Genomic DNA, 25,610 nt, shown 5'->3' with positions numbered 1-25,610 from the left:
AAAAAATATTCCTTTTAATAAATTATTTACGCTTTTTGCCAACCCATCCTATACGAATAAAATAAACGTCCCGGTGATAAGTCACACCATCTTTTTTGCGTCGTGAACGTATTATTTGGGCACATTTTTATAGCACACTTAGACTTGGTGATTGACCCACAGTTGACACACGACTAAGGAGAATAGTGTGCTTACATTGTCTTTAAGCACACTTTTGCCGTTCCGCTTTCAGACTGCGAATGATATGTCCATATACTCCTACTATGCATAGAACGTCATTGTGTGCGTAATTAGATAAATATACATTCTTCGATAAGTTGTATCATAGGTGTAGAAGGGGTTGGAAATTGAAACGCACTTAAAATTGAAATATCTGTATTTTACACTTACCACTTATAACTATTATATTTACTTAATACAATTTGGGCAACGTTACCCCTTACAATTAACAATATGTGATGTTCTCTCGAAAAAAAAAAATCAAATTCCAAATTTCTATATTTGATAATAAAACATATACAAAATTACTTAAATCTACTTATTAAAGCAATTTACAATCAAGCCTTATATATGTAGGTATCAGAAAACTTATTTCTACAACCCAATCTACGTGTTGGGGGATAAAACTTTATTATGCTTAAAAACTAATACATGAGGTTTGTTTGGGGGGGAAATCCAGGAAACTGGGAAAACCTGGCTATTTGCTATGACAATGTTATCTCGATCTGAGCGCTCTGGCTTATATAGGGCACGACTGTCACAATGATGATGCTACTAACTATAAGTTGGCACTACTGTGGTGCTAACTAACTTCCGCGAATCAAGTTAACCAAATATCTGATTATAATATGCTATTATAGTTATTTCTAAAATTACAGTTATAATTATATAAAACAGTACTAACAAAGTAAGTAGTTAAATAAATGTTATAATTAATTGGGATGTCTAATCTAACCAATCATATATCGTGAATTTCAAATGTCAAAGAATGTCAAAGGTCTTATGACAGTTCATGACGTGGGTAGCGCTTGTCAAGCTGACATAAGGTACAATACAATACCTACGTGACGCTGAAATTTGGAATTTGATTGTTTAATGGTAACGCTATCAAACTCCAGCAAATAGACCATTAATCTTAAAATAGGTCGTTAATAATGTTTCGGAATCTCTATTTCGATCTTAAAAGGTTCGCGCATAGCACATCTACTTCAGTTCATATTAAATGTATATTTTCAATTGAATTCTTATTTATCAACCTTATATTGAAAGCGGGATTAACGTGATATATATTTTTTAATAACTACCTACATTTTCTTAAAAAGTGAAAGAAAGACTTCTATATTAATTGTTTAGCGTGCAAAATGTTATTCTTTATGGCCTATGTTACTTGTACCTTTTGTTTTCCTCCTGCATATTGCTGCACCTCCTGATGCACAAAGGAGATTTAGATCGAGATCAAACCAGTGGGCGGCTCCTTTGCACAGGATGCCGGCTAGATTATGGGTACCACAACGGCGCCTATTTCTGCCGTGTAGCAATAATGTGCTTAGGTCTGAAGGGCGCCGTAAATAGTGAAATTACTGGGCAAATGAGACTTAACATCTTCTGTCTCAAGGTGACGAGCGCAGTTGTAGTGCCACTCAGAATTTTTGAGTTTCTCAAGAATCCTGAGCAGCACTGCGTTGTTATTGGCTGGGTGCATCAATTCCCATCAGCTGAACGTCCTGCTCGTCTCCTTCTAATTTTCATAAAAAAAGTACCTTAGTTTTTGAGCCCATAAAAATAATAACTCCATTTCCACAAACATTGACGAAAGTAAGTATTGACTGAAACTAGACTGTTGATGATTCATAATTAAAAAGAGGCATTTGATGATATATATATATATATATATATATATATATATATATATATATATATATATAAATAATAGTAAATTTAAAGATGAAAAAGAAATGGTAATAAAAAATTAATTAAGTATTAAAAAATTAATTAATACTTTTTTTCTACGAGCCACCGTTTTTGAGATATAACGATTCAAAAAGTTGTAAAAGTTGTAATCGTAATAATATGCATGAGTACGCCACGTATATATACATCTCTATAGTTGTAATATATGTTAAAATATTTTTCTATCGGTTATTGTAACTTACACTACTAATATAAAATATACATAAGTTATAACTATAAGAATATCAAGTAAAATGAAGCCCAGTCCCTTAATTTATACGCCATTGAAACCTTGAGAAACCAAGATGCTGATGTATTGATAATTGAAAGAGCAATTGACCAATTCAATTTGACAAATACAACTATTGTTGTTGGTGAAGATATAGACTTCCTCGTATTACTGACTGCTCGAACTCCAACTGAAAAAACTATTTTCTTCGTAAAACCAGGAAAAGCTCAACATCAATCGGAAATTTATTCATCAAAAAGTTTATCTACTTTTGGAAAGTGTCAAAATCATGCCCTAAATACACGCAATAACTGGCTGTGATACGACATCTGCATTTTAAAGGAGGTGTAAAATAACAGTCTTCAAACTATTTGAGAAACAAAGTTGTGTGCTGAAGTTTTTAAAAATAGTAATTCTACTCGACAAGAAATTATTACTAACGGCATTCGCTTTCTTCTTTCTATGTACGGAGCTCCTAAAAAAACTATCTGCTTAGATAAGTATAGATATGCATGTTTCGTTAAAAACACCAAAAGTAAAAAACAAGTACAATTAGCTTGTCTTCCTCCAACCTCAGTTGCTGCTCATCAACATCTTTTTAAGGTATATTACCAAGTTCAAGTGTGGCTTGGCTATCAGCTAGACCCTACAGACTGGGGTTGGAAGTTGGTCAACAATTTATTAGAACCAGTGCACACTTTACTTCCACCTGCGCCGGAAAAACTGCTGAACTCGATTTTTTGCAACTGCAAAAAGGCATGCAGTGCTAAATGTGGTTGCAAAAAAGTCGGACTGTTCTGTTCTCCGGCATGTACACATTGTCAAGGCCGGTTGTGCTCTAATATTGAATCACCAACAGAAGAGGATCCGTTTGATTCCAACGAGGCAACATGCGATACACCGCTATTAACGCTGTTTACATCCACTCAGGATGAAGATGAAGAAGAACAAAAACAAGAAGAACAAGAACAAGACGAACAAGAACAAGAACATCAAGAAGAAGATTTTGAAAGTTACGACTCGGACGATTAAATTTCACTACTTTTTTTTTACTTAAATTGCTTTTATCTTTTCAATCTCTGCTAATATCCATTATTTTTCAATAGTTTCAAATTAAACAAGATCAAAACTGACCCGTGGAATAGGCCTACTGGGGAAACCAAAAAAAAAAAGCGCGCTAAGTACACTACCTATAGGTGGCGAGGAAACGTGTGCATATTATGACGATTACAACTTTTACAACTTTTTGAATCGTTATATCTCAAAAACGGTGGCTCTATCTACAATTAATCTCAATCTACAATTTTTGTCTGAGATATTTTTATGATAAAACTTACCGTTTTGCTGAAAATCGCGTAAAACTCATTTTTTTACCTTTGACCTTGAATAAATTTTTTTCCTTACAGGGGAACGATGGGGAACTTTCAAATTTTGTTTTTTATGATATTTCAAACAATCTTACCGATTTTCAGCTTGGTGGGAATTTAGGTAACTGCGAATGTCTAATTTGACCGGACTACAAATTGCGGATGCGAATTCTCTTTTAAATATGATGATAAAAATAACACTTGTAGGATTAAAAAATGCTCGGAGTTTCTTATTAAAATCCGAGTTATATTTGATAAATAATTTAAATTTTTACATAATAATGTTTAGTCAAGACATCTATAAATATTTATAATTTGTGTAAATTCGTAATGAAAGAGGTCGAATTCAATGACACGTTTCTCTGAGTATATGTACCTATGTGTCATTGACTTGGCGCAACTTTCCTGTGTAGCATACTCAATTGAACCTTACGTTTAAGGCGATAAGGTTTAATTTGATTAACAGAGGAGTTGTGTCTTCCAAATATCATAACACTTGACAGCGTGGTCATTTTAATTTAGGCGGAATACAGAGATAATTTTCGCCTTGTGCATTAAGTTATGTTTTAGTTAGTAGTAGATATCTGTCGAAAACCATGAATTTAAAAAGTAAACTACATAATACAGCAGCAGAATACAGGTAGCTTCGGGATAGTTTTCTTTTAAATGAAAATAAGGGACGAGACGAGCAGGACGTTCAGCTGATGGTAATTAATGGTACCCATTACAATGCAGTGCCGCCTGCAAATTCAGAGCGACACTACAATTGCGTTCGCTTCCTTGAGACATAAGATGTTAAGACTCATTTGCCCACTAATTTCACTAACTACGGCGCCCTTCCGACCGAAATACAGTAATGTTTACACATTACTGCTTCACGGCAGAATTAGGCGCCGTTGTGGTACCCATAATCTAGCCGGTTTCCTGTGCAAAGGAGCCTCCCACTGGTAAATGAATTAGTTGGTACTCTTCTTTGGTGTTGATCAATATTAATACTAATATTTGTAATATCTTTTTTACAGAACAGCGATTGGATGCGGCGATCACGCGTAGTTCTAACTCCGTGGGCGAGAGGAGACGCAGGGGCTCCGCTGACGAGGGACATTCACACCAGCTGTACCAGCAAACGATTCATGGTAACTTCACCATTAACAGACACACTATTTAACATAATCTCTATATAGCCGTTAACTTTTCATCAACCAAACAAACAACTGTTTGAGACGATACGACATGGGTACCTTCAAAAAAGGCGCGTACACCTTCCTTAAAGGCCGGCAACGCTCCTGTGATTCCTCTGGTGTTTCAAGAGAATGTGGGCAGCGGTGATCACTTAACACATACGGACAAACAACCGTACGGACCCGTACGGTTGTTTGTCCTCCTTTTCCATAAAAAAAGAACATTTTTATTTCGAGAGTAGGTTCATACATTGACATTTTTAATGGCGGGTCCCAGATCTATTACCGACTAAAAAAAGGGCAAGGTAACCATTAGCAGTGTACAATATCAAGCGATTTCTACGATCGTTTCTTCTCCTTTTCCATGAAGAAAAAGTATTGGATTGTAGATTAATGAACTATTAACGCCGCACACTCTTTAGATCAAACCTTGTAATAGAACACCGTATTTGGTAACAAATCACTGTAGTGATAGAAAATTTCACATTTAGGTCGACCACCCCGTATCAGTGCTTTGCGACTTGACTGTCTATATTTTACATTTTTAAGCGATTTAAATTCATAGTATACTAAATGATGATAATTAAATAATATCAGCATAATATTAAGATTGAATTAAAATAAAATAATAAGTATTTTGGTAACGCTAACCAGAAAAAATGTCGCCGATGTAAGTTTCAATTCGATTCCCATTTATTTTGCTTATGCAATATTATAACACCAAGAACAATATAACAGAGATTTTATATTTGAATACGATCTCTGTAATACGGTCAGCATAATATTGCGCTTTTGGTGGGGACATCTCCCCACATGTTTTTGTCATCACAAATTTTTCTCTATAAAAAATGATTGACAGTTATAAATGTGTTATTACAGGAACTAGTGGTGTAAGCCGTAGACCGCCACTGTTTGACTTGTTCAAGTCCCGACAGCGTGGAGATTCAAAGAAACACCCTAGTCTCATGCAGCAAGTCTTCGGTGCACTGCAGGTAAATTAATTCAGTCTTATATTCTGCGTGCTCCAGAAAAAACTTTCTCATTCAATTCATCAATCAGCATTCTATTTCAGCCGAAAGACGTGTACTGCTGGACAAAGACCTCTCCCAAAGATCGTCATGACGATCGGTCCAGCGCTGCCCTCATTCAACCTACTCGGGCGATCTTGACCAGATCGTCGGTCCATATTGTGGGGGTCCTACCAACACTACGCCTTCCGGGTCGTGGTCGCCATTCGAATACTTAACTGCCTAATGAGCATCTGGGCCTTACCAACCATTTGGGCTATGACGGTGACCTTGGTTGTCCTACGGATCTCCTCATTTCTGATTCGATCTCGCAGGGAAATTCCGAGCATAGCCTTCTCCTTAGCCCTAGATTCTTTATTTAGACTTCAATAATTATATTGATGTATGAATAAACTTATGCAATGTTTAAAACTTGCAATGTATTATAAATTATAATTCTAAGTGCGGTTTTAGTGAATGAACTGTCATGCACGATGAATCCAGGTGTATCTATCTACCTAGTCATATTCGGCATGGATACTTTCAAAAAAAGATACCTTACCTATCATCAGATGACCCGACTTCGTTATCCCTGTTATTCCATCCAAGAGACCCTGAAAGAGTAGGCACATGATTGTTCCGTCACCTAAGATCTAAAACGTCCCCTACGTTTCAATTATTTGTACGCGATTTTTTTGGAATGACATTCAATGCGTTTCGTCCTGAATAAGCCGCGTGTAGAAATTCGTTCCACAATTTGGGTTGTCCAGTAAACCATAATTAGTGCAATCACCAACGATTTTATGTTTCAGGGTAAGACGAAAGCGTCGACAAAGGAAGGAAAATCTGACTCGCCAAAGCAGGAGTCCACGAAATCTGACAATGTATCAACTGCGTCTACGAGTAGCAGAAAAGCGAAGGACGGGTCGGCGCATCCTCACCCAGGGAGCGATACAAAGGTAAACTAAACATAAAAATATGTGAATTCTTGATTGCACGATAAGGCGAAGTTACTCTGGTAAATTTCTTTTTCTTGATTTGAATGGCAATAGCAGAAATTTTTGTCTTAGTTTGTCAGAACATGGGCATATAAGTTTTTTTTATTAAAATAAGGGACGAGACGAGCAGGACGGTCAGCTGATTGTAATTGATACGCCTTGCTCATTACAATGCAGTGCCCCTCAGGATTCTTGAAAACCCAAAAAATCTGAGCGGCACTACAATTGCGCTCGTGACCTTGAGACAAAAGATGATAAGTCTCAATTGTCCAGTAATTTCACTAACTACTGCACTCTTTAGACCGAAACACAGTGATGTTTACACATTCCTGCTTCATGGCAGAGATAGGCGTTTGTTTGAATTGATTTTGATGGGATTTGCTGACAAATAGCATACGTTATAAGGAGTAATATACAGTGGGACAAGTTAAGGTTTCTTTATCTGCTTGGTCTAAATCTCCAACTTACTTTCGGTCGCAATGAAGATAAGTGAGCTGAGATGACGAACACGGAAAAGTAGATATGTGTAACGGCCCTAACCTAGCCTGATGATAATATAGATACCATTACTCTTACGTTACTAATAAGCTTATCTGAAAAGCCTTTATATTAATTACACTACGTGATTTATAAATATTTAAAAAAAAATTACAATGTTGTTTTGAAAGAGCGTGAGATTTTGCATCACACAAGATGTGTAGGAAGCTATACATTGCAATAAATCAAATACTAATAATATCTAATTCAAGTTTCATTATATATAACACAAATAAATGGCCACAAAAAGCGTAACGTATGTATGTAATGGACCATGAAATGAAATTACTCCAACGTTTAACAAAATTCTTGACCATTCTAAAAGAAAATTACCATGCTTGAAATAATGTATAAATCGATACAAGTACCGTACGATCAGTCTATGTACTTATACTGCATAGCCGAGTGGTGAGCGATCCTACCTACTAAGCTAGAGGTCCCGGGTTCGAATCCCGGTAGGTGCAAGCATTTATATAATGAATATGTTTGTTTCCGAGTCATGGATGTTTAAATGTATTTATGTATGTTTATATGACTTTATGTATGTTTAAGTAAGTATATTGTATTAAATATATCATTGTCTTGTAACCCATAACACAGGCTATATATGCTTAACTTGGGGCAAGATAATTTGTGTAAAAAGTGTGTCAATATTATTATTATTATTATACTATCTATAATATATAACCACTCAATATCTATACATCATACATAAAAAATTAAGGGTAAGTGTATACACTATTATAATAAAGTCCCAGCCACTGTTCAGGCATTATCTATTAATATATTTAAATGTTTTATTAAACAATGTCTCTGTCGTAAATCCTACTACTCCACAGTTAAATATCTAAATGATCGCACAGCCTGGGACTAGATTATAATTATTTTATAGCAATAGCAATGAAAGTCAAAGGTTGAGTCTATATGAGAAGAAGTGGCAAGAAACTCATTGCCACTCTTTTAAAGCAACAATAACTTTAATTTACATACTGTAGGTATACAGATGCAAGCAGTTGGTAAATAATGCAACCTGGGCATTAATTTTCATTTTTTTTCTTTATGCAAATAAGGGACGAGAGGAGCAGGGCGTTCAACTGATGGTAATTGATACGCCCTGCCCATTACAATGCAGTGCCGCCCAAGATTATTGAAAAACCCAAAAATTCTGAACGGCACTACAATTGCGCTCGTCACCTTGAGACATAAGATGTCAAGTCTCATTTGCCCAGTTATTTCACTAGCTACGGCGCCCATCAGTCCGAAACACAGTAATGCTTACACATTACTGCTCCAGCGCCGTTTCATATAATAATATTATGCAGTACTACCACACGATCACGGTGCCATCACAACGCCGTGCCAGCGCTATCAACAAGGTTATGGACTTATTCCGAGGCAGAGCATCAGTACCTGGGCAGTCACACGCTGAGGGCTCGGACAGGAGGCGCTCGGTGAGTGAAGCATGCAATTATTATATTGTGATTGGCTGATAAATATATTGAATTATGCATTATAGACCAGGGTTAATCATAGTACGTAAGTAATTTTTGAAACCCCATTGGCAAAGAACGAGAATATAACAAAAATGAAAGGTAAAATTAATTACGGGTGAACTGAGGGCGGGAAGTAGGAAAGGTGTTTTAGGGTAAAAAAGGTTTATCTCTATTTTCAGCCAAACTTCAAGACCTATGGCAAAATCGCAAATGTTAAATGGCAAAGTTTTAGGTAATAATTATTTCACTTTTTATCATTTTTAAAGGCTTCAGTACTGGACTATTACATAAATTGCGGCGCTTGCTCAATTTAATATATAAAATTCTCGTGTCGCGGTGTTTGTAGTTAAACTCCTCCGAAACGGCTTGACCGATTCTCATGAAATTTTGTGTGCATGTAGGGTAGGTCTGACAATCGAATAACATCTATTACCTAGATGTTAAGGGTAAGTCCACCACATTTTTTTTTTAATTTTTAGATGAATTATTTATTTTTTTATGATACAACATTAAAAAATACATACAACCCTAAATTTTTAACCCTCTACAATCAACACCTATTTTTCTATCGCGATTTTAATATTATTCTATTACATCCATACATACGCCCAGTTGCAAGATGGCAACCGAATTTAATGATTATTGAAGTCTGATAAATTTTATGTACATTTATATGTATCTATGTTTGATAAATTAGAATATATCATATTTGGTAGGTCTGCGAATCGGTCGTCATCTATTTTTTATACCCCAAAAATTATTATTAAATTTATTTTATTACTGAATAATTATTGAATTTATTTTATTACTTTATATTGCAATACAACGTTTGCTGGGTCAGCTAGTATAAAAATAAAATATTTAATTTACTCGAGCGATTTTTTATTCATTTTCCCGTGGTCGAATCCCGGTAGGTGCAATCATTTATATGATGAATATGGATGATTGTTTCCGAGTCAATGGTTGCTTATATGTATTTATATATGTTTAAGTATATTGTATTAAATATATCGTCTTGTACCCATAGTACATGCTATGCCTAGTTTGGGGCAAGATAATAAATAAAATTTGTGAGTGTGTAAATATTATTATTTTTTTTTATTTAGGTACTTTGTTCTCACATTTCATTTTTATTTTTCAATATTAAATTTACAATATTAATTGTAGATTTTAGTTTTTAAATTGTTACGGTATTATAACAAAAAAAATATTTCAATATGGTTTAGACACGCGTTTTGTTAGACAATGATTTAACTTTAACAACGTCAGTGACCTAACATACCGATGTCTAAAATGGAGTTTATTTTTTTCTATTACAAAACAGTGTTTTACTTGTGTTTAATTAAAAAGTTGTTAAGCATAACGCAGACGGGACGCAATTTTCGACAGCTGTCGAATATCTATCATCATGTAATCTAAATCTTCCCTATGAATATGATCTATTCGTTAGAGACAGCTTAAACAAGCTTCGATTCGTATATGAATATAAGCAATGTCTAATGAATGTTTAACGGTAAATAACAGAGAGACACAGATTTATAGGACCTTTTTAAGTGTTCAACACAATCCCCCTTATTCATAATAGTCTGCTAACTTAAAGCATTGCTAATTCTCACTCTGCCTTCTTCTATTGACCTAAGTCAAAATGAGAAAACACTCCTTAGCGGCTGTTTAAAGTTAGCGGACCATTATGAATAAGGGGGAATATGTTTGATTGTTTTTGTAATAACACAGTTTAAAGTTAGTAATACTGTTTTAAAACGTAGTTAAAATTATTAATGCAGTGGCAACTTATAATTGAATAACCTCCTATCTATATTATTACTCTATATATGCGTGCTTGTAAAGAGTGTAATTTGTGAGTTGCCCTAGTAAATGAATACTTACATATATATTGCGGGAATCCATAATTACGTTAGATCGTAAGATAACTAATAACATTTAGGTGTTTTATAAATTGTTCTAAGCAGCTAGCCTCAATTTAGTAACATACTCAAAGCTGAAAGAATTTATTAAAGGATTCATTGACAAATATCTATATATCATATATCTTTCTATTTTAGTAAAGTTAAGTTATTTGTAAAGTTGTTGTATTATTATATTTCTTCTTATATTTTAAACAATGAAACAGATAATGTTGTATATTCCCTTTTAACTAGCAGATCAGACAGTCATTCTACTATCAATTAGTGATAAAATAATAAGCAAAAAATGATAATAAATAATTATGTAAAAAAAAAATTTTTGGAGGGATTTTGGGTCTTTGAAATAATGTCCTGTGGTGGAAGTCACCTGCTGGTAGGTACCAAACAAAGTTTGTATCCATAGTTTGCCGTATGCATACACTATCCAAATGGTAAATTATGCAATGTCCTTTTTTAATCCGTTAAAGATTAGTTTTGCCGTACGGCAACACCGCTCTTAAATCAAAAACTATGGACGTGGCTACCGATATTATAAAAAATCGTTGCTAGCATTGATGAAATTAATTAACACACATAGAAAGTTCAATAACACGATGCTGGTAACTTGGTAAGGTAGGTACCACAGGGGCACCAAACAGTGTTGGGTAAGCTATTTCTATTTTGGTTTACAGAGTCCCGTAGCTTGTGTTATTTATTACTTGCGTAGTCAGTCTCAGTATACGAGTATGTTTCAAGGAGAAAAGCGTTATCGACGTGCCGCTAAAAATATAAAAATCTCGCAAAGACGGTATTGACAATTAATTATTAAATAATGAATACAGCTGTATGGGCTTGAACCCTTTGCCTGTCCTAATAATGGACGAAGAACCAAAAAAAACGAATGACGCAAACATCATAAATTTTAGGAACCAACTTCAACTTGTTAATTTTGTGTTACAGAGATGCGCGCGCATCTTAAAATTTCACTCTCATAATTTTTTTATAACGCGCCCAAAGAAGTATAACATCAAAAAGTTATGTATCCACACGTTGAAGATTACAATTTGTGGTGCGTATTCCGATGTAAGTACACCAAGATTTATAGCCGATAACAGTATTTGTTGAAAATTCTATAAAGCTGCGGCTGTGTAATGCTTACGAATACCTAATCTTTAATGGAAACCTCTATTCTTCTCATGTCATGATGTTTTGCTTTGCTCAGTAGTGGCTAGATTTAATATGCAGTAGCCAGCAGAATACGAGTAATTATAAATACGTTTCTCAGTCTGTAGCGGGTATGGAAAAGAGTTTCTTCTGTATTCTTCTGAATTCATTAGGATTTATTTTTAAGAAAATGGTAGAAGAAAAAAGAGAATCAAACAATGTGCAAGCGGTAAATGTCTTATAATTCTACTCCGTAACCGGGCTTTTCACTGTCCGATTAGATACACTAGCTAAGCTAAACTGTATATGCGTACTCTTCGATTCTGATTTCGAGAACTTTTTTTAACACCCTGGGTAAACAAATAGTAAAATACCACTCGGCATTAACACTCTTTTGATCTTCAAGGGGAATTGTGCAGATGAGACTCGTAGCTGAGAAAAAAAATGCGATCATTTTTTACCAATGTTTCTCGCCTGCCTCACCTTTGTTGGCCTGTTCTCATTTTCATATACCCATTCACAAGATTGCTGCTTTTTTCGGGTTCAAAACAATAAATCCACGTTTCGTCTCCTGTGACGATGTCATAAACAGCATTAGAATGTCCGTGGTCGTACTTCATTAGCATCTGTACCTTTCCACGCGAGCCCGCTTCTGCTCCGTTGTCATTTCATGAGGGATCCAACGACAACAAAGTTTCCGAACTTTCAATTCTTCTTGTAAAATTTTCTGAATTTGGCTCATACCAATCCCAATAGTCCTTGAATTCTCATAGGTAATCCGCGGGTTTTCTTCAATTAGCCGCGTAACAGTAGCCACATTATTTTCGTTGACGGCAGTTGAAGCCGCCCTTCACGATATTCGTAATGTAAAGAATCGGCTTACGGTGCTCAAGCAAGGTGCTTCTCTCCCAAAGCATTTTGAAGACGAGTGGAGAGAGAGAACTTTTAAAATCATAAAAAATCATCGTTCGAAAATTTTTTCGACTTAATTCCATTTTCGTTGCGTGTGATGTGTGATACAAAAGAATTGACATATGATTTTTATTTATTACTAAAAAGGTTACAACGTTTAAAAAATTATAGATAACATTCGAAATTCAAATAGTTCCGATTAGCTAGAAGTGGAAAACTTTGAGTGTGCCCCATGTACCCTATAGAAAAATTCTTCTGCCAAAACTTCCACTTTTTCTCATAATATTATTTTTTTACATAATCCAAATGTTTTACTGTTTTCACCATATCAATATCGCACGAGTAACCAACACCGACTGCACTCGGTATGTAAAAATCGAGCTTTATTTGCACTCTAATGAATACTAGTTTCTAGAGTAGGTAAAGGTTTTTTTTAAATTGCACCTTACCTCTTCTTCCTTCATCTTTTATTTATTACTAATACCAATGCTTGCAGAAAAGGTGAACGAAAGCCTTTTCGCACTTTTCGTATGTTTCTCATTTATTATTAGTGACAAGGGCAAGATAATTTGTATAAAAGTATAAAAATTATCTTGCCCCAAATTAAGCATAGCCTGTACTATGGGTACAAGACAAAGATAGACGTATTTAATAGGATATAATAATTCATTATCATCATTTTAGCCGGAAGGCATCCACTGCTGTACGATATACTTAAACATAAATAAATTCATACAATCATCCATGCTCGGAAACAAACGTCCACATTCATCATATGCTTGCAGCTACCGGGATTCGAACCCGGAACCTCTAGCTCAGTAGGCAGGGTCACTAACCACCCAGTGGTTTCATAGGTAAAATGTGATTTTATTTATGCTAATGTGTACGAGAATTGGGCGGAACATACTTAAATTTTTTATTTTACAAGACTGACTTAAAGGTATTTCTTACGTACTCGTAACTGTAGGATTTTTATTGAAATTAAATTAATTACTTCTTCATGATATGATGACGACTGTATATTAACTTCGTCTCTTTTATCATCCTCAATTAACGTTAAAGTTTGTAATCCTTCTATAATACATTTATATAAGTTTGTTATAATTTTATTCGTCGCGGAATACGGGACGCGAGTCTACTGTGTAAGTAATGTAATCTAATGATTAAATAAGAAAACTATACCACATTATAGGCGCCTATTTCTGCCGTAAAGCAGTAATTTGTGAACATTGCTGTGTTTCGGTCTGAAGGGCGCCGTAGCTAGTGAATTAACTGGGCAAATGAGACTTAACATCTTATCGTCTCAAGGTGACGAGCGCATCTGTAGTACCGCTCAGAATTTATGGGTTTTTCAATAATCCTGAGCGGCACTGCATTGTAATGGGCAGGTCGTATCATTACCATCAGCTGAACGTCCTGCTCGTCACGTCCCTTACTGTCAAAAATAAATAAAAACATATAACATACTTTAGACAGGCGTGCTACGCATTCTTAATCTTTCTGTCTATTTTTACTTTTATAATAATTGTGGTATAGTAGAGGATCAGAATATTATGGACAGAAGAATTACTGGAAACAATTAGCGGATTCCATAATACGATTTTCAGAATTGGTCTTTCGGGTAAAAACTTCTTTCACGTAAAATTTTGATTGGATCGACTGATACTTCTCAACTAATTCCATCTCAAATTTAAATATAATTCGTAGTCTAAGATACGAATAGAAAGCCAACGTCACACATCTGTTTAATGGTTAAAAAGTATTTTACATCAAGTGTAATATGTTAAAATATACCTATGTATCGCGAGTCACTCCCTCTGATAAAAATCTGTTAGCAGCGTAACGTATAAATATTTCTCGAGTTTAAATCTTTTCAAGTCCTATGGGCAACTGACCGCTGATCATTGCATTAGTTGTCTCAGTATTTCTGGCGATAGATTCGTAAGTTTTGCTACATATTGTCTTTCAAGGCACACAACAAGAACGACTTAAAAAAGCGGCCGGGAGAAGCTCGAAAACTTGCTTATTACAGTTCTTTGGCGTTCACCACTAACAGTTATAGTATTTCCGACGATGATCTTGAAAAAAATGGGCCATTCGTATTTTCTCCTGAACACAACTTCAGACAGCGATCTTGAGAGCCGACCTATTTATGCATTACATGCGGTTTTCTAGAGCCAATGAAGCGAAAATTTTGCTTGTTGTACAGATAGAAATGTGCCGCTCAAATTTCAAGCGCCTCGGACAAATAACTGGCGCGTGTGCCTGTGATTATTTTCGATAGAAAATGGTCTTCTTGTCGGGGTCGATGCTTACAATATATAATATATAATAATGATGCATATAATATAATAGCTTGGCAGTAATTTAAACGAGATAAGTGGTCTGCAGGTCTCTGAATGTAGAATTTTTGGTTCTGAATAAATGGCACTATATGTGGGAATATTTGTAAATCTTTTGCCTTTATACGCTGTAAAGACTGACTACTGATGCCCAATTGCAAAGCACGTCATCCGTGTGATGTGTTTTGGTTGGCTGGGAGACTTGAATCCTATATAATATTCTCGTTTGGATATTCTGTGCTGAATGACTGTTTTCCGGGGCTGGCCATGCTTTTAAACCTCCCACGTTGAGCCAGTATCTATGCGGCCAAATGCCGTATGTTTGAGCAGTTAGTGCTGAATGGCCAGGGTTTGGACGACGCAATATACGTTGCGTTACCACCATAGATCGATTAATAGTTAAATAGATAGAGAGTTAAATGATTTTTTTTTGATATTCTTAGCAATATTTAGACCGCTAAATTTTTGAATTATAAAATTTTCATAATCTACGATTTTTGAAATAGTATTATAGTAAGTAGCCTCTCTTCTGCCTCTTATCAAAATATGTTAAACTACGTCATGATATATGTTGCATTTGATGATTTTTAGTTAAATATATTTTTTGTTTGTAAATGTTTCTTTTTATTATGTTTTTATATACTTACTCAATCTTTGCAAATCATTCTGAGGAGGCGTATATACATTTATGTATAGTGTATATGCATATTTGCTCATTTCACCGCACTAGACTATTGATAAAAAAACTTTTAAACTACACATCAAAAGAATTTTCAATTGGTTTATAGTATCGATCTTTTTTGTGTGTTCTACATCGCTTATATCGTACTAGTTTCCGCTACAATTTCTTTATATTTTAATCGCGCTACGGAGCGTAGCCGAGTAACAATTTTGTCATATTGTTCACTTTTTGGTTTTGCCAAATTTTAAAGGTTTGGATATTTACAAAAAAATCAATCAAAACTTATTCACAAGTAAATTGTCTGATTTTTTCAACATAACCTAAAAAGGTATTAACATTGAAACGACAGTCCTTCATTTCAGCGATGCTCAATTACGATTTGATTTGATAAATTTTATGACGTATGACACATTTATTTAACAATCAGTAATTAATCAGACAAAGCGCGTAATCGTCGAGCGCCTGACGTGTGTCTGTAGTAGAATCAGTATAAGTTGCAGTACGCCAAGTAAACACGGAGCGTTGTGTTGAGTGCTAGAGACATATTGCGCGATCACGATACCGCTGACGTCACGGCGTTGTCAAAAACGGTGTTGAAACAGCTGTTTGAACCGATATCAGAAGCGATGCTGTGATAAGAGCTCGTGTATATGTGACGTCTCTCGCTCCCAAGTGTACGAGACGCGTTCACACTGTTGCATAACGATAGAACCTCCGTCGCGTGACACAAGACATCTCCGCGAACGCAGTAGTTATAACGATGCCTTAGAGGCACCACATCCGTGCCTTCCGCAGTCCGCACTGTGTCGTGTGTCGCGATAAGATGGCGTGGTTCTTCAGGTGGGCGAAGGGAAAGAGAGACGATGTGCCCGAGAAGCCGCGCAGTAGGTCTCTGGATCCTCGGGCATTAGAGAATAGTGGAATTCGCGCTATAGCCGACAGCCATCGACTGAGCCAGCTGAGCCAGACCACCGCTCAGGTATACCACTCACTAACCCTGGAATCACTTGATTTTCGTATGTTATTGTGTATACCTACTTGAGTAAAGGCATAAAAAGGCATTTCTTTTCTCAAATTGATTTATTTTTGATGTCACTTGCAACACTATCACCGCTTCGATAGTTAATTCTTACTCGGAAGAAATGATTTATTAATTGAATAAGGTAGCTAATGTCATGTTTTTTTAAATGTACAATGTTAAAAATAAACTTGTCTAAGTTTTAAATTGTAATTTTTTTTACTTTGTACTCATTAAATTGTTATTCTTTTAATTATGGCTCTAGGTAAAATATTTTTTTTTATAATAATAAGCAGCAATAAATTTTCTAGAAAACTTAGTGTTACGTAAAATTACAAATAAGATTTCGTATTTCTTATTCTTATTTCGGTTACTTAGATTAATTACTGGTAATTGGTATTTTTTTCATTGCATATATTATATATTAATCGCCTGTATTTATAAAGCGTGTGACCACGCTATGGCGCTGAATAATATTATATTATTATCTTTTATATTTAGTATTGTTAGTGTTTATGAAACATTCACTTTTGTTGACTTTTCTAGGTTGACCTAATGAATGGATCGGTAAATGAGGACATGTTAATATTCCAACCACTTCTGAAGATAGCATACTTATAGTTACGCTTATGATTCAATTCAAATTCAAATATTTTAATTTAATGTTGATTTTAAAATCGCTTATTGAACGTCAAAAACTACCACCCATTCTAGTCTAAGGTCGCACCACTTGATTCTGCGGGTACGTGTTTTTTGATAAAATTAATTTGAAATGTTCGTTTAGGGAGTATGTAGTGTATTAGCGATAGGTTGCCTATAAAAAATTTACTACAAGTACCTAATGTAATATAATGTAAATTTATTTTAGTATAATAAATTTGCTGGTGTAAATTGCACCTATATGTTTTTTTTAATCAATTGTACGTCATTCTAAAGGAAATTATGTAAAGAATTGAAAAAAATATAGTTGCCAGCTCTCAGTAGTATGGAACCCTTCATTCCATCCTCCCCGGTGCCTATTGGAGGCAGGTCACAACCGCTCCAGCAAAATAGACACTCGCAGAAAGCAGCAGTGCTATCAGCAGGAGGTTCTGAATATCAGCGAACTTAAAAAAAACTGTAGAATCATGCCTTCAGCAGCAATTCCTCCACTGCACATGGACGATGACTCGCTGGCGCATGACGCGAAAGTGAAAGGGGCTCCTGGGCTTCCTCTTCGTGTCCAACTGGACTATATATGACCAAGGTGCACCAGCACCGCATATGTCGCGGCGCGAGTCATGCCGGAGGTAAGATTCCGGCATGGCGCCTTAAGGTGATTTTCACCTTGGACATTCATAAATCGAGTGGGCCTGATGGCATGCTCCCGTTGTGCTGCGCGGACACTTGTCTTTTCCGGCTCTCCTACTCATTAGGCGTAGTCCCGAAAATATGGAAGGCGGCTTTAGTGCACCCGATCGCTAAGATAGATGTACGCTCGGATCCAGATCTACCGCCCATTGTCATTACTTTTTTGTAACCGTCAGGTCTTGGGATACCTCAAGGAGCACTACCTAATCAGCTACTGCCAGTACGGTTTCCGTCAGGGTCGCTCAGGTGGTGATATTCTAGCATACCTCACCCATTCATGGGCGCAAGCGGTTGAGTCGAAGGGAGAGGCGTTTGCGGTGAGTTTGGACATAACGAAGGCCTTCGATCGGGTGTGGCACAAAGCGCTTATTGTGAGCATCAAGGTTGTTATCAACGGTGCATGCTCCGACTTAAAAGCCATAAACGCTAGTGTACCGCAAGTCCAGGGTTTCTTCTGCATATCAATGATGTACTGCAAGTCAGCAGTATTCATTGCTATGCAAACGACAGCACAGGGTATGCTTCCTACACCGGCCTTGCCAACATGTTCCGGAATAGCATCGACGAGAACCGGACCAAACGTGTGTCTGAAATCGGACCTTTGCTTTGCAAAGGTCCGATTTTGGGCTGACAAAATTAAGTCCAATTCATCCCTAAGAAGACACAAGTTTGTGCGTTGACCCCTAAAAATTCTCCCTTTGTCGTATCCCCTTGATTCGAGATCACTCCCCTTACTACAACAGCCTGTATCGGCATATTCGGCGTCAATATATCGAGTGACTTTCATTTCCGTGGTTACTTGAAAGCCAAAGCGGCCTCTAAAAACCTTGGTGTACTCAGTAAGGCGACAGTACTTCATTTTAAGCCACCACCTGCAACTATATAAGGCGCAAATTCGGCCTTACATGGAGTACTGTTCTCACCTGTGGGCGGGTGTTTCCCAGTACCAGCTTCTTTCATTCCATCCTTCATGCATACAACGAAGAGCGGCGAAACGAAAACTACTTTTGGGTGAGTCAGAGCAGAGGTGTTGTGAGTGCTAGTGATATTAAAGACTAATTTATGAGTTATTACAATCGGTACTAAACATGTGCGACTTACGGCCGTTACCAATATACTATCTACAGATAGAGATAAATTACTACCTTCTACTGTCAGTAACTAGCTGTCAATAATCTGAAGCTGTCCCAGTATACATGATAAGTCATTCTTATCGCCTTATATTGGGACGCGTGAATTGCAATTTCCATAAAATCATATAAAAATAACAAATTGTTTAAAATGATCTTTATTGAATTTTGGTTAAAATTACAAAATTTTTATTTAAATTTCAAACTGTAATGACTTATTAGGAAGATTACTCAAAAAAAAAATATTCACAGTAATAGAATAACAGTACAGTAACAGTACCTTAAAAATTGTAAATTTATATTATTTTTCCCAGGGTGGTAATTTTGTGCTAGCTCACAGTTGAGTTTTGGGACATAATGTATAACAATTTAAGCTTAACATTAGAGATGAAAACATATTTTTTTTTTGGTAAAATCCACACAGTCAGCTCGTACCCGTTTCAACGTTTAACTCTTGAATGTAACTCTTGAATCGCCGTCTTCTAAGTATTCTTATTTTTCTCAAACTGGTGGTGAAATTCGGCGGTAGAGGTTAGGTCTACCAGCTCTTCGGAATACTCCTCTCGAAATATGCGGTCGATTAGTAGCTTTTCAACGGACTTGTGCTTTGTATATATATTATATAATCTGAATCTCGGTAACGGCTCCACTGATTTTAATGAAATTTAATATACAGGTAGTTTCGGGGTGTGAAGTTCAAGTTTTGTACCTTCTTAAAAATCCGAGCAAGGCTCGGTCGTCCAGGTACTTAGTAATAAAATACCGCTTATCACAGTATCGGGGGAAAAACTATGGATTCGGTTCCAATTGATACTATAGATACCATATTGTAGATATGCTTCTGTATACCACTTACATTAAAATAATAATATGTATTACAACTCTAACTGAGAATGCTTATTGTATATTTGAACAAACCAGTTTGTGTCTATTCATCTTGCGATTTCTATACACTCCCGTTTACTTGTTTATAGTACCTACACCATTATTGTATGTCTCTCAGCGCGATATAAGTAGGAATCTATAGGAAAATATTATGAGAGTGGTTATTACTATGCCCGCGCCCATCGATAGAATATTGCTACACCGTGTATTTTGTCCCTCTAGTGTAGTGTCAAGTTATACCTACATATTCATGATATTTATTTAGGAAGTAATACTGTCAGTACATAACAATAGGTGTCTGTAGTTACCGAAACATCAGAGTAATACAGAGGTTCGTATTCAAAATACTGCGGCGTGATTGTCGTGATAAGGCGAAGACAAGTGTAGACAAGAGATTCGTTATAGAAGTTTTGAGTTTTTTTTGTTCTTTTTACATACATTGTTTATTTATAAGTTTAAATTAAAATAGTTTGATTCATAGGTGAATTCTGATATAACTTACTGAAACTTAGAGTCTTACACCCAAAGCGAAGTTACTAGGTTATTGAGACGTCTAATACATTGCTTTATATATCTTAATCTGATTATCGCGGTGCTAGCTCAGCACTTTTGACTTCTCAAGCACTCACTTGGATGCTTGAGAAGTAAAGTATGTTTCGTATAGTATGTACTTAAGTTCGTATCATATAAAATCCATTTGAAACAGAAATGCCTCAGACTTGAATAATAAAGAAATAATAATTACTTAGGAAAACGTTTATAATGGTGTAACCAGGATAAGGACATAGAATATAGAATCCTACATTACTCATCAACAACATTAATTTCAACAACATGCATATATGCAAGAAAAGCCGTGAGCAAACAGTTGATACCATATTTCATATTATATACATATTAAATGTGCGTGTGGTGTCGCGACAGAATAGCACCACCCCATCTCCTCCCGTGGGTGTCGTAAGAGGCTACTAAGGGATACATAGAATGGAGGATGGGCAGCAACATCCTTCCGAGATATCACCAGCATCAATGGCGTTCACCAACCCAATTACGACAGAGTAGGGACTCGATAATCCTTAATTCCGGACACTTGCTCTACTTCCGGGAGGGCGACCAACTGTCCTAGTGTGGTGTCGGGTTCCTCATTCACAGCTCTCTCGTCAACATCGTAAATGAGGTAGGGAGCGTGTCGACTAGGTTGGCGTACATCAATACTCAGAATTACTGAACGATATTCGTTGAAAGTCATTCAGGTTTACGCTTCGACGTATACACACTCCGACGAGGAGGTGGAGGCCATGTATGAGGATATATCAACAGCTATTCACACTCCTCAGACCCACTTCAACGTTGTCATGGAAGACTTCAACGCAAAAATGGGCAAACATAGCGGCGATGTGTTAAGAGTGGGTCAATTTGGGTGTGGAAATCAGAACGCCCGAGTTCAGATGCTGGCTGACTTCATGCAGAAGGAGGCTCTCTATATGAGTAACTCCTTCTTCATGAAGCTAGAACAACGCAAATGGGCTTGGATCAGCCCCGAGCTGCCACCAAAAATGAAATTGACTTCATTATGTCTACCAAAAGATATATTCAATGATGTCTCCGTGATCATCAACTCAGTGAAAACTGGGAGTAATCACCGCATAGTAAGAAGCACATTGAAAATCAATCTAAAACTGGAGCGGTCTCGACTGGTGAAGTCTACGGTCCGACCTGCACCCATCCAGATCCAAAACTCGGAAAACTTTCAACCCGAATTACAAAACCGCTTCGAATGTCTCGGTGATTCCGTTAACGTGGACGAGTATAATAACAGGTTCGTGGCAGCTGTTCAAACGGCTGGGTCTAGGTTCTTCAAGGCCATCGAAGGCAATGTTTTCGAGGGTTATTACGAATTGTCTCGTGCGCAGTTTCGTCGACTTCCAGCCTCCCAAACAAGCCGTACTTTGAAAGGCTTTAACACCATAGACCACATACATAAGTGTGCTTCAGTCTCTCCAGAGGTCCCAAATTGATTTAGAGACCGATATAGTCCAAATGTGAGTGACCAGACACACGACGAAACTGGCAATTTGCCTTTCATGGTTTTACTATATGTGATACGGTGCGACACGGATAATACACAAGATGCCTCGTTAAGAGTTGAAATTATATATTTTTTTTACAGCATCGCGATTTTTTTTCATTTATTACAGAAACTAATTTACATTGTGATTTACATACTATTCTGCCAATCTGCGCAGCTTTATGGTTAAACCTAGAGGATGTCTAATTCAGCAGAGAATGGTTTATTGCTACCTTATATAAACCATATATATTTAGAATAATACTGATTCTTGTCGGAAAACTTTTATCAAGTAAATGATCGAGTTGAATTTATCGTGATGGATTATTTCTTACATTTTAAAATATTCGCAATCTTGACGTGCTCGCAAACAATAATATTTTCTTGGAATATATCTCTTGCTCTTTTCTTTCCCATAGCTTTGAAAACAACTTAGGAAATGTTGTCTTGTTTAAATTAAAATAGTTTGGTTTTAAAAGAGCAAACTCGGGGTTAGTTTGTGAAATATAGTGGAACCCTGTATAGGTCAGGTGCGCAGCCACTTACAAAGTTGTGTACCACCACAGGGATAACCCTGTTATTGGTAGAAGTATTTTTTTTATTTTTCTTACATTCCCCTTTTTTTCCAAATTTTACCAACCCCAATCACGATAATGTCTACCCCAATGTCCGATATTATGTAAGTAACATTCGAGGAGAACATTGTGTGACGTTATATAAAAATATATTCTTTATTTTATTTCCGACTTAGTTTTGGAATATGAGTTGGTCTTGGGAATCCAGGATTTTTACGAATAATACAAGTCTGGGAACATTGTACGCGTACAATAGTAATTCTCAAAATTGAAACTTATCTATGGTCATTTTCTAGTGCTTTTGTTTAGAAATAAAAATAATATTTTATACATTTAAACAAAGAAATTGTCTAATCTGCTAAGCTGATCTCAATTAAACATTCACATTTCATTCTAATTTACGTATTACAAAAGGATTCAATAGAATTGATAAAACTAATATTTCTTCTTTTATTGAAGTAAAACTTCTTTAGGCGCGACTGGTAAGGTACTGGACAGCCGATTCGGAAGTCCGTTACGGCAAGATGGCGTCATGTTACAGTACCATCCGGTTCGTTTATTATTAGGACAGGCAAAGGGTTCGAGCCCATACAGCCATATTCGTTAATATTCAGTAACAACGTCATATTGATATGTGGTAATCAATAATAACTATGAATAATAATAATTACTATTCTGTACCATCCGGTTTTTGGTTTCTTCGTCCATTATTAGGACAGGCAAAGGGTTCGAGCCCATTCAGCCATATTCGTTAATATTCAGTAACAACGTCATATTGATATGTGGTAAATTAACAATTTAACCTTCAATTTCTTATTTTCAATTATTTTATATAATAAGCGAATATTTAAAACGTGCCAGTGTTATCAATGAATTATAAATAGAAATATACAATGAAAATAATAAAAAGTTAAATAAAATGGCGTAATCCCGGAAACATTTTACTCTTTTATCAATAAATAAGAATAAAAGGGACAATCAAGAACCTGATAATGACTTGATCTGTAAATAGTGTTTTTTTTCTAATGAATAACATCACTATAACTCTATATAATTCTTTGTAAAATAAGTAAAAACTCACTTATTCAAATAATATAATAATTATTTAAGTATTATAGAATTATAAGCAGAGTATTATAAGGAATTTTTTTTATCATAGCTAGAGAATGAAATACCAACTTTGCGCAAAAGATGAGGTTATATCGTCAGCGTTTCCGAGTAAAAAATAGCAAAAAAATCTAATAATGCTCCTAGCTCTTCGGCAATACGTGAATGCTTAGTTGGTAACACGGCTTTAATTATAATGTATTTATGCATCTGCCAATTATTATTAAGTTTTACTTCAAACGCGCGTAAAGATTATACGCACACACCTTTTTTTAAATAAATGCATTATATATTCGTTTGCTTTGACGATTATTTTAATTCGTGCTTATTTATTTTATATACAGCTTCATCTCTCTAATAAATGTGTGGTGTTCTATTTTATTTTGACGATTATTTGTTTTAATATTGATCTCGATATAACGAATGACGTATTCTTACATTATCACCTCTGAAATATTCCGTAACATAAATAATAGATTTTTTATAATATTTATAAATCGATATTTCACAGATACACAGTCGTTTCAATCCTATTGTGTTAGTGCACAAAAGTTAAACAAGTTTTGAACAATTGTTTAAAAAAAATTTGTTACAAATTTGTGTCGTTCTGTTGTTCAGTTGATCAGCGCTTAACAACCTTTAGACATAAAAATTTTACCCTCATCCGCCTAAAGAAGTTTCACTTCAAAAACTGCCCAAAGTAACTATTCAACGCGGACGAAGTCGTGGGTAACAGCTACTCATAAATAAAGATGAATAATGTTAGAATTACGACCTCTAGTCGATTACTTATATTTATAATTGCGTAAAGAATACTCGAGTTTTACTCATACAACACTTGACTACTTTAATAGTAGGCGACTATTTTCTATAGTTATCTGCTGACAGCGATTATTCGGAAGCGATAAGATATATCACATGTTATAGTTTGGTTAGAAATCGTCAAAGTATCTGGAAGACCGAGCCTTGCTCAGTTTTTTAAGAAGGTACAAAACTTGAAAAAAAAAATGGGAAAGGAATCATCTGCATTCTTCTGGTTTCCGGATCGCCTGATTAAAATCTTGGTGGCGAAAATTATCTTTTTATTATTTTTGTTATTATAGCAGTTTCTCATAAAACATGGATAAAAATACATTGTTAAAATTTAAACCTAGCTAGACCGATTTATCGCTCCCGAAATCCCCTGTGTACAAAATTTTACGATATATATAGATTAAAATAGTTGCATAACTAAAACACATATAATTTTAGCAAATAGTTAATAAACTACAATTTGACAAATTAAAAAAAATGTCCTAATATAGCCAATAGTTCTGAACGGCATCGCAATTGCGCTTTTCACCTTGAAACACAAGATGCTAAATACATCTAGGGCTTGCACACTACTGCTTGGCGACAGAAAAATGTTGTTTTCCAATTACAGAGCCTAACGTGACTCAGTGCCGCATTGTGCTGATGCGTAATTAGAACGTGAATTAGTTTTCAGATTCACTAGCAGAGTGCGCTAAGTTCAGTGTCGAAAAAAAATATTCATAAGAGTTAGCAACGTCATTAACGTATAAATAAAGTGGTATACAATAATAAGTGGTTGAAAACTGTTTACAGCTATTTCGTTTGTACCTTCATTCATTCTTAATTTTTTTAACACAGAAGTTTTATTATTTCCGAAAATCTACGACAACAATAACAATTTAACAATACGAACTATAAT

The 25,610-nt window shown here is 35.6% G+C and overlaps 1 protein-coding gene across 3 annotated transcripts in view; it reads left to right on the top strand.

Moving 5' to 3' along the window:
- Positions 1-25,610, top strand: part of LOC126978825 (5'-AMP-activated protein kinase subunit gamma-1) — a 119,430-nt gene that overhangs the window by 10,492 nt on the left and 83,328 nt on the right. For 2 of the 3 annotated variants that reach the window (XM_050827909.1, XM_050827910.1), the window contains exons 4-7: positions 4,569-4,682; positions 5,607-5,719; positions 6,547-6,693; positions 8,592-8,720. In XM_050827909.1, coding sequence (XP_050683866.1) covers positions 4,569-4,682; positions 5,607-5,719; positions 6,547-6,693; positions 8,592-8,720 — 503 coding nt within the window. Of the gene's footprint in view, positions 1-4,568; positions 4,683-5,606; positions 5,720-6,546; positions 6,694-8,591; positions 8,721-16,422; positions 16,746-25,610 lie in introns of those variants that run through there. The other variant, XM_050827913.1, reaches the window with a different exon arrangement.

Source organism: Leptidea sinapis, chromosome Z (genome assembly GCF_905404315.1).
Source record: "Leptidea sinapis chromosome Z, ilLepSina1.1, whole genome shotgun sequence".
NCBI classification, from domain to species: Eukaryota; Metazoa; Arthropoda; class Insecta; order Lepidoptera; family Pieridae; genus Leptidea; species Leptidea sinapis.
The sequence above is the reverse complement of the archived record's forward strand: the minus strand, read 5'-3'. Positions and strand labels throughout refer to the sequence as shown.